At 47.9% G+C, this 9243-nt stretch overlaps 3 protein-coding genes across 3 annotated transcripts in view; 2 read left to right on the top strand and 1 right to left on the bottom strand.

The window, feature by feature from the left end:
- Nucleotides 1-2948: 2948 nt before the first annotated feature.
- LOC118312174 lies at nucleotides 2949-5383 on the top strand. The gene is made up of 7 exons (XM_035636557.2): nucleotides 2949-3043; nucleotides 3139-3194; nucleotides 3339-3429; nucleotides 3645-3848; nucleotides 4013-4149; nucleotides 4626-4744; nucleotides 4816-5383. Exons 2-7 carry the CDS (start codon nucleotides 3157-3159, stop codon nucleotides 5133-5135), a joined length of 909 nt encoding a protein of 302 aa, XP_035492450.1. The 5' UTR covers nucleotides 2949-3043; nucleotides 3139-3156; the 3' UTR covers nucleotides 5136-5383.
- A 622-nt stretch (nucleotides 5384-6005) lies between these two features.
- dpy30 (dpy-30 histone methyltransferase complex regulatory subunit) lies at nucleotides 6006-7776 on the top strand. Its single transcript, XM_035636564.2, has 5 exons — nucleotides 6006-6118; nucleotides 6927-6967; nucleotides 7125-7172; nucleotides 7296-7438; nucleotides 7634-7776. The coding sequence occupies exons 1-5, from the start codon at nucleotides 6109-6111 to the stop codon at nucleotides 7704-7706; spliced, it is 315 nt and encodes a 104-aa protein (XP_035492457.1). The 5' UTR covers nucleotides 6006-6108; the 3' UTR covers nucleotides 7707-7776.
- Nucleotides 7777-7873: 97 nt separating this feature from the next.
- The window catches only part of psen2 (presenilin 2), a 6135-nt gene continuing 4765 nt past the window's right edge, over nucleotides 7874-9243 (bottom strand). The window contains exons 10-11 of the mRNA XM_035636556.2: nucleotides 9220-9243; nucleotides 7874-8642 (exon numbers count right to left, since the gene is read on the bottom strand). The exon at nucleotides 9220-9243 is cut by the window's right edge and continues 92 nt beyond it. Coding sequence (XP_035492449.1) covers nucleotides 8487-8642; nucleotides 9220-9243 — 180 coding nt within the window. The 3' untranslated portion in view covers nucleotides 7874-8486. The remainder of the gene's footprint in view (nucleotides 8643-9219) is intronic.

Genomic DNA, 9243 nt, shown 5'->3' with positions numbered 1-9243 from the left:
CCTCTCCACCTGTGACATCACCTCCTCTCCACCTGTGACACCACCTCCTCTCCACCTGTGACATCACCTCCTCTCCACCTTTTGACATCACCTCCTCTCCACCTGCAACACCACCTCCTCTCCACCTGCGACATCACCTCCATCACCTCGTCTCCTCTCCACCTTTGACATCACCTCCTCTCCACCTGTGAAATCACCTCCTCTCCACCTTTGACATCACCTCCTCTCCACCTGTGACATCACCTCCTCTCCACCTGCTACATCACCTCCTCTCCACCTTTGACACCACCTCCTCTCCACCTGTCACACCACTTCCTCTCCACCTGTGACATCACCTCCTCCCCACCTGCGACATCACCTCCTCTCCACCGGTGACACCACCTCCTCTCCACCTGTAACACCACCTCCTCCCCACCTGCGACATCACCTCCATCACCTCCTCTCCACCTGTGACATCACCTCCTCTCCACCGGTGACATCACCTCCTCTCCACCGGTGACATCACCTCCTCTCCACCTGCTACATCACCTCCTCTCCACCTGCGACATCACCTCCTCTCCACCGGTGACACCACCTCCTCTCCACCTGTAACACCACCTCCTCCCCACCTGCGACATCACCTCCATCACCTCCTCTCCACCTGTGACATCACCTCCTCTCCACCGGTGACATCACCTCCTCTCCACCTGTGACATCACCTCCTCTCCACCTGCGACATCACCTCCTCTCCACCGGTGACACCACCTCCTCTCCACCTGTAACACCACCTCCTCCCCACCTGCGACATCACCTCCATCACCTCCTCTCCACCTGTGACATCACCTCCTCTCCACCGGTGACATCACCTCCTCTCCACCTGCTACATCACCCCTCTCCACCTTTGACACCACCTCCTCTCCACCTGTAACACCACCTCCTCTCCACCTGTAACACCACCTCCTCTCCACCTGTGAAATCACCTCCTCTCCACCTTTGACACCACCTCCTCTCCACCTGCGACATCACCTCCTCTCCACCTGTGACACCACCTCCTCTCCACCTTTGACATCACCTCCTCTCCACCTGCGACATCACCTCCTCTCCACCTGTGAAATCACCTCCTCTCCACCTTTGACACCACCTCCTCTCCACCTGTGAAATCACCTCCTCTCCACCTTTGACATCACCTCCTCCCCACCTGCGACATCACCTCCATCACCTCCTCTCCACCTGTGACATCACCTCCTCTCCACCGGTGACATCACCTCCTCTCCACCTGTGACATCACCTCCTCTCCACCTGCGACATCACCTCCTCTCCACCGGTGACACCACCTCCTCTCCACCTGTAACACCACCTCCTCCCCACCTGCGACATCACCTCCATCACCTCCTCTCCACCTGTGACATCACCTCCTCTCCACCGGTGACATCACCTCCTCTCCACCTGCTACATCACCCCTCTCCACCTTTGACACCACCTCCTCTCCACCTGTAACACCACCTCCTCTCCACCTGTAACACCACCTCCTCTCCACCTGTGAAATCACCTCCTCTCCACCTGTAACACCACCTCCTCTCCACCTGTGAAATCACCTCCTCTCCACCTGCGACATCACCTCCTCTCCACCTGTGACACCACCTCCTCTCCACCTTTGACATCACCTCCTCTCCACCTGCGACATCACCTCCTCTCCACCTGTGAAATCACCTCCTCTCCACCTTTGACACCACCTCCTCTCCACCTGTGAAATCACCTCCTCTCCACCTTTGACATCACCTCCTCTCCACCTGTGACATCACCTTCTCTCCACCTGCTACATCACCTCCTCTCCACCTTTGACACCACCTCCTCTCCACCTGTAACACCACCTCCTCTCCACCTGCGACATCACCTCCTCCCCACCTGCGACATCACCTCCTCTCCACCTGCGACATCACCTCCTCTCCACCGGTGACATCACCTCCTCTCCACCAGCTACATCACCCCTCTCCACCTTTGACACCACCTCCTCTCCACCTGTAACACCATCTCCTCTCCACCTGCGACATCACCTCCTCTCCACTGCATTGTTCTTGCTTTTCTTTTTTCTTTTCTGTCCCACTGTGTTTTCTCTCTTTGTAATTACTCCTCCTATTCATACTGGTCATGAAGGCGAACTATTCTATTTTCTTGTTACTGTTTTTATTGATTTTACTATTCTATGTTGTTGACATCAACCTGCCGAAGGGACTAAAGATGGAAATTAGCCGTTGGCTATAATCTTGCATATTTACATGTATATGTTCATTAATATATATTGTCCCTGTTTTAAATAAATAAACTCAAACTCAAATAAGGATCATATGAAATGTGTGGTCTCTTATGTAATGAGGCAGAATGACGGATAAATGACGGATGTGACCTTTGACATGATCTTTAAGTTCAGCTGTCAAAGAAAAGACGGAGCTGATGGAGTCGATTCGTCAGGTTCAGGAGCCAATCCTGAACCTGACGACTGTCACCTGGACAGGTCAGCATCCAATCACAGGCCAACAAACATCTCTTCACACACATTCACACCAGTCGTCTACTGAGAGTCGCGACGACTCGGTTCACTCCATGGACCAGTTGTTTCCATCAGTGGGATCACGGAGCCTCTCAATGGATCAATGGATCAATACTAATGGACTGTATATAAATAGAGCTTTCCACATTCACCCATTCACACATTCATACAGCTGTTCACCCCACTGTTTTAGTTTTATATATCTATATATCATTTAGTTATATATATATATATATATATATATATATATATATATATATATATATATATATATATATATTTCATTTAGTTGTATATATATATATATAAAATACTAAATGAAGCAGGTTTCACGTCTTCACTTCAGTTCTGAAGGTCGAGCATGAAGCGTCAACAGGAAGTGAACAGGCTCGAGTGCGGTTTCCATGGGAACGCAGCCGCCGAGGCTCCGGTCGTTTCGTCATGGTTTCGTATACGGAAGTGGGCGTGGTTTGATTGGAGCGAGTTGTAGAATCTCCGCCGCTGAAGCAGCTGGAGGTGAGTCACTGAGTCGGTGTGTCGTTGTTTTTGTTTTTGTTGTTGTTGTTGTTGTTTACGTGCAGTCCGAGTATAATGACGTGTGATTGTTTCAGCCACGTGCGTCCGTCAACATGGAAGCGTCGCGTGCAGCGGACATGAAGACGCAGAGGTAAAGGACACGTGATCTGAAGTTACTGACGTCACAGGATACCTATTGAGTGTGTGTGTGTGTGTGTGTGTGTGTGTGTGTGTGTGTGTGTGTGTGGGTGTGTGCTTGGTGTGTGTGGTGTGTGTGTGCGTGTGTGGGTGTTAGATCAGGGAACCTGAAGAAGCCCCTCAGCACAGCAGAGAGGTTCCCCTGCACCTCCCCAACCATTAACACAGAGCAACACTGTGAGCTGCTGGTGAGCGCACACACACACGCACACCCACACACGCACGCACACACACACACACACACACCACACACACACAAACACACACACACACACCACACACACACACACACACCACACACACACAAACACACCACACACACCAAGCACACAACACTCACACACACACACGCACACCCACACACAGAAACACACACACACACACCTGCTGTCCTGTGTTGCAGGGCTTCCTCCCTCCAGACTATCAGTACCACGTGTGCAGGTACCGAGCCGTGAGCCAATCAGCTGCTGACGACAGGAGCTTCGAGGCCACGGTGAGAATGTCTCTGAGTTCGAAGGAGCAGATCGTCTCCTGGCTCCGGTCCATGAAGGTCACATGGAGGGTGGCCCACACCAGACCCACCAGAGGTCATCGCATCCTCTTCAAGGTCGGCAGCTCCTCACATCTGATTGTATAAATATATTTATATACATACACACACACACACACACACACAAACACACACACACACACACACACATATATATATATATATATATATATATATACAGTCAGTGATGGTCTTTATATACAGACTCTGATTGGTTGCAGGCAGATTACCGGTGTCAGTTCAACTCTCCTCCTCGTGAGAAGCTTCAGACAAACAGATCGTCTATAAACACAAACTGTCCTGCGAAGCTCAGAGTGACCCTGGTTCGTACTGAGGGGTCACGAGGTCAACGCAGCAGGTCTGTCACTCAAATACATTACCTCTCTCTGTCGTCGTCTGGGTTCGTCTGTCGTCGACTGGTTTCGTCTGTTGTCGTCTGGGTTAGTCTGTGTTCATCTGTCTTTGTCTGTTGTCGTCTGTCGTCATGTCATCCTCTGTCGTCGTCTGTCGTCATATGTCATCGTCTGTCTTCGTCTGTTGGTGTCTGTTGTCGTCTGTCTTTGTCTGTTGTCGTCTATCTTCGTCTGTTGTCGTCTGCGTTCATCTGTCGCCGTCTGTCGTCGTCTGTTGTTGTCTGCGTTCGTCTGTTGTCGTCTGTTGTCGCCTGTTGCCGTATGTCGTCGCCTGTTGTCGTCTGTCGCCGTCTGTCGTCGTCTGTTGTCGTCTGTCGCCGTCTGTTGTCGCCTGTCTTCGTCTGTTGTTGTCTGTCTTCGTCTGTTGTCGTCTGTTGTCGTCTGTTGTTCTTCTGCTGCAGCTCTTTGCTCTGTCTCTCAGGAACACTGACCCTCACATCCCAGCATACCCCACGCTGGTGGACATCAGTAACATCCACAATCACAACACACACGTGCCTGGGACAGAAGTAACCACGGCAACCGCTCACGCGCCACAAGGTGGGTTTGATAAGGACGCGTGTTCACGTACGATCACGTCTGATCACGTCTGATCACGTCTCTGTGTTCAGTCCTCGACAGAACCGTGTTGAACTCGACGCTCAGAGAGTTTTCTGCTGTGGCTCAGAGCAGCGCCGGGTTCCGACGAGCCTCCGCCGCCATGATGCAGAGCTTCCACCGGCTGAAGGGGAACCCCGCTGCGCTTCAGGCAGCCATGCACACGTTCGGACGACACGGCACCGACCACCCCACATCGCTCCCAGGTCGCTCCTCTGTTTCCCGACCGGAGGTCGAGCTCGGGGGAAGACGCCAACTCGGCGGCGGGAGGCGGAAGAAGATGGTTCCAACCCCTGACGCAGAAGCAGCGATGTCGGGTTGTGACAGCTCGTAAACATGACACAGAAAGAAGAAAAAAAATTATGCATATATATATATATATATGTATATTGTCACTGATCCTGAGATGTTATTACAGTCTTCATATTTGACAGTTTCACCACAAACTTTATTGTAAATAACTATAAATAAAAAGAAAACATACATCAGAAACATGTCATTATGTCATAAAACTGTTTGTTTATTAATGTGCTTGTTGTTTTTACATACAAATACATATGTTGTGTGTTTGATTCACAGTTACAGTGAGTGAAGACTTTTATTTATTATCGTCAATTATGAACTGATAATCTTTAAAGAAAAGATGAATCACAGGAAGTCGAGAACAAACCTGCTCATATATTTATATATTTATTTATTGTTTTAGATGATGGAAAGATTTTTCAACAATGAATCTTTCTCACATTTATTTTTTCCCGTTTCTGTAAAAATGTCACACTGAACGTAATGATGTCGACATTGATTCTGACCTTTTACTCTCACACACACACACACACACACACGTGCAGAATGAGAAATAATTATAATATGAGAAATAATACTCAATACACAACTTCATGTTTCTTATTTGAGTTAACGATTATAATGTAAATGTATGAACCATAAATAATCAGAAAAGTAACAACGAAATCTGTATGATTATATATATTTTCTTAATCATCAATGATTTATTCATTTTCTGGAAGTGTTTCATACTGAGCTTCTGTTTAATATCAACATCTCCGGGCAGGGGGTCTGTCCTCCGGAGGCCCTCCAGCCGGGCAGGGGGTCTCTCCTCCGGGCTCCGTCCTGCTCGTAGCGCCGGTGGTTAGCAGCATAGCCAGTTAGCATGCCCCCCGGAAGCGATTAGCCAATGAGAGGAAGGTTGGGGGCGGGTTTTCGTCTACGTAGCGTTGGAGTCTTTTCTACGTAACGTTCGAACGGAATCGACGTACGTCAGATATCTTGCGGAAGGAGCCACAACAAACATGGCGGACGGTGAGTTCATTGTTGACCGTCGCTCGCGTGTTTCCACTGTTTTACCGTGTGTGTGTGTGCGTGTGTGCGTGTGTGTGTGTGCGTGTCTTTGTTGCGTGTTTCCAGTTCGTCCCGTCGAGCCGGTGAGAACCGCACAGGTCCGGGCAGAGTCCGGTTCCTGTAGCGGACTGCGCGACTCTGATGCTAAGCTAATTTACCGCCGTTAGCAGCGCAGCGCGACCGACGTCAGCAAAGATTTAATGAAACACAATGTGAATGTTTGATTTATTGTTCCGTCAGAGCAGGAAGCGAGTGTCTGAAGAGAAACATGAAACATATCGATCACTTTCTGAAACAAACTGAATAATCAGATGCTCGTGATTGTCTAGTTTCACATGAATGTCTCGGGTTATTGTCACATGAAGATTCAAATCATCAGATCAAAGTTCATAAAGATCTTCACACATGAAACAATCATCATTTTTTTACATTTCTCTTGTTGATCTCACCGGGTCACCAGAGGTCGTCTCACATCATCTCACATCATCTCACATCGTCTCACATCATCTCACATCATCTCACATCATCTCACATCGTCTCACATCGTCTCAGATCGTCTCACATCATCTCACATCGTCTCACATCGTCTCACATCGTCTCACATCGTCTCACATCGTCTCACATCGTCTCACATCGTCTCATATCGTCTCACATCGTCTCACATCGTCTCATATCATCTCACATCGTCTCACATTGTCTCATATCGTCTCACATCATCTCATGTCTCATGTCTCACATCTCACGTCTGATCTGTGTCTCATGTCCTCAGATCACACAGACGCAGATCAGTCCATGGAGGGACACACTCCGGTGAGTCACGCACCAACACCCAGTCTGGGTGCTGTAGCAGCTTCAGCTTAGCACAAAGACTGGAAGCAGGTGGAACTGTTAGCCTAGCTCCATCGAGACAGAACCTTCACGTTGTCTTCACCAGTTTGTTTTGATTCTCTGATGAATCGTCCTGCAGGTTTCTGAAAACCCACACGCAGAGTACGGCCTGACGGAAAACCTCCAGGTAACACACACACACACACACACACACACACACACACACACACACACACACACACACACACACACTCTGCAGTGAGAAGTCAGGGGCAGACTCTCAGCATCCTTTGCTGCTTCTCCTCCCCAGAGGACGGTGGAGAACGAGAAGGCGAGCGCAGAGAAGATCTCCAAGCAGAAGGTGGATCTGCAGGCACTGCCCACCAGAGCCTACCTGGACCAGACCGTGGTCCCGATCCTGCTGCAGGGCCTGTCGGTGCTCGCCAAGGAGAGGTGAATATAAACTTCATGATGGAGAGACTCTGTGACATCATCGACCTCACAAGGTGCTGCATGAGACATGATGAGTTTTATATAAAAGACATTATTGATCACGTCATGTTCTCGGCTGCCGCCTCGTGGTGACTCATCTTTGTTCTGATTGGACAATGTCGGACAATGACTTTCTTTCTCTCTCTCGTGTTTCAGGCCTCCGAACCCGATCGAGTACCTGGCGGCGTTTCTGTTGAAGAACAAGTCTCAGTTTGACGAGAGGAACTGACTGAGGCTCGTCCTGGGAGTCCATCTGCTAGTTTTTTTATTTGATCACAATAAACGTTGATGTGAAAGAGCGGCTGTGGGATTTTATTCCGAAAGTTCACGACTGGTCCCTTAAAGTAATAGTCCAACATTTTTGGAGATTCTGAGAAAATGAAAACCATGGAAAAGTTCCGTAGAATAGTTTTTATTTCAGAAGTTTAATTTTACTGCACAGAAACAAAAAGTCATAACAAGTCTGAGTTATAAAATTCATCACTTTCTACAGGATGCAGACAGGTCTGGGTCGAGATATTGATATGAAATTAAACTATTGATTTCTCTCATGGATGAATCTGCTGGTTCTTTCCTCCTGTGACATCACAACAAAGATAAATAACTGTTATAACATGATTCAGTTTAGTGAGTTCTTCTGTCTGTGAAGTGATGAATTCATTGATAACATTAGAAACTCTGATCCCGGATCAGTTTAAATCACTACACACGACTTTATCTTTAACTGTAAAAATTTATTTGAGAGCTGGAAAATCTGACTCGAAATCCAAAGTTTAGCCTTCTTCAAACTGAGGAAGGTTTTACTTTGACTGACAGGGGCGTCGGCCAATCAGCTGACTCCTTTGACTGACAGGAGGATTTAAGGCGGATCTTTGCTATAAACTGCCGCCCGGCAGGGAATGACCAGGGAATGACCCCCAGCTTCCTCTGCCTGTTACATCACTTCCTGTGGCAGAGGACGGCCACAGGAAATAGTCTTGTGCATCAGGTTTGTGGGCGGGGCTTGGTCTCAGATGTAGAACTGGTGAGCTGCCAGGTTGTCCATGAAGGGCTGAACCAGGAAGTCAGTGGAGAAGTAGAAGACGAGGCCAAAGGTGATGGAAATGGGAAGCGCCGGGAGAGCTTTCTTAAAGATGGCCAACAGCAGCAGAGTGAGACATAGACCCTGAGACAGACAGACAGGCAGGTGAGTCACAGCAGCTGGATTACAATTACGTTATTATGATTATAACATTATCATCCTTCGTCTCTTGTGATGTCAGCAATCAACTGTCAATCATATCAATATGAAGACGATCACTGACTGTATATAAAGACGATCAGCGACTATATAAATACGATCAGCGACTATATAAAGACGATCACTGACTGTATATGAAGACGATCACTGACTATATAAAGACGATCACTGACTGTATATGAAGACGATCACTGACTGTATATAAAGACGATCACTGACTGTATATGAAGACGATCAGTGACTGTATATAAAGACGATCAGTGACTATATAAAGATAATCTCCGACTGTATATGAAGACGATCACTGACTGTATATAAAGACGATCAGCGACTGTATATGAAGATGATCAGTGACTGTATATAAAGACGATCACTGACTGTATATAAAAATGATCACTGACTATATAAAGATGATCAGTGACTGTATATAAAGACGATCACTGACTGTATATAAAGATGTATATAAAAAACGATCACTGACTCGTGTAAAAGCACGACTTACGATCAGAATGGCGACGAAGCAAGC

This window comes from Scophthalmus maximus, chromosome 8 (genome assembly GCF_022379125.1).
Source record: "Scophthalmus maximus strain ysfricsl-2021 chromosome 8, ASM2237912v1, whole genome shotgun sequence".
In the NCBI taxonomy this organism is placed as follows: Eukaryota; Metazoa; Chordata; class Actinopteri; order Pleuronectiformes; family Scophthalmidae; genus Scophthalmus; species Scophthalmus maximus.
Note: the sequence above shows the minus strand (reverse complement) of the source record. Positions and strands in the feature narration are given on the sequence as shown.

Coding starts and splice junctions, on each gene's coding strand:
- LOC118312174 (XM_035636557.2), top strand. CDS start 3,157: ATGGAAGCGTCGCGTGCAGCGGACATGAAGACGCAGAG. Junction 4,150..4,625: donor TCACGAGGTCAACGCAGCAG/GTCTGTCACTCA, acceptor TCTGTCTCTCAG/GAACACTGACCCTCACATCC. Junction 4,745..4,815: donor AACCGCTCACGCGCCACAAG/GTGGGTTTGATA, acceptor CTCTGTGTTCAG/TCCTCGACAGAACCGTGTTG.
- dpy30 (XM_035636564.2), top strand. Junction 6,968..7,124: donor CCATGGAGGGACACACTCCG/GTGAGTCACGCA, acceptor ATCGTCCTGCAG/GTTTCTGAAAACCCACACGC. Junction 7,173..7,295: donor GCCTGACGGAAAACCTCCAG/GTAACACACACA, acceptor TCTCCTCCCCAG/AGGACGGTGGAGAACGAGAA.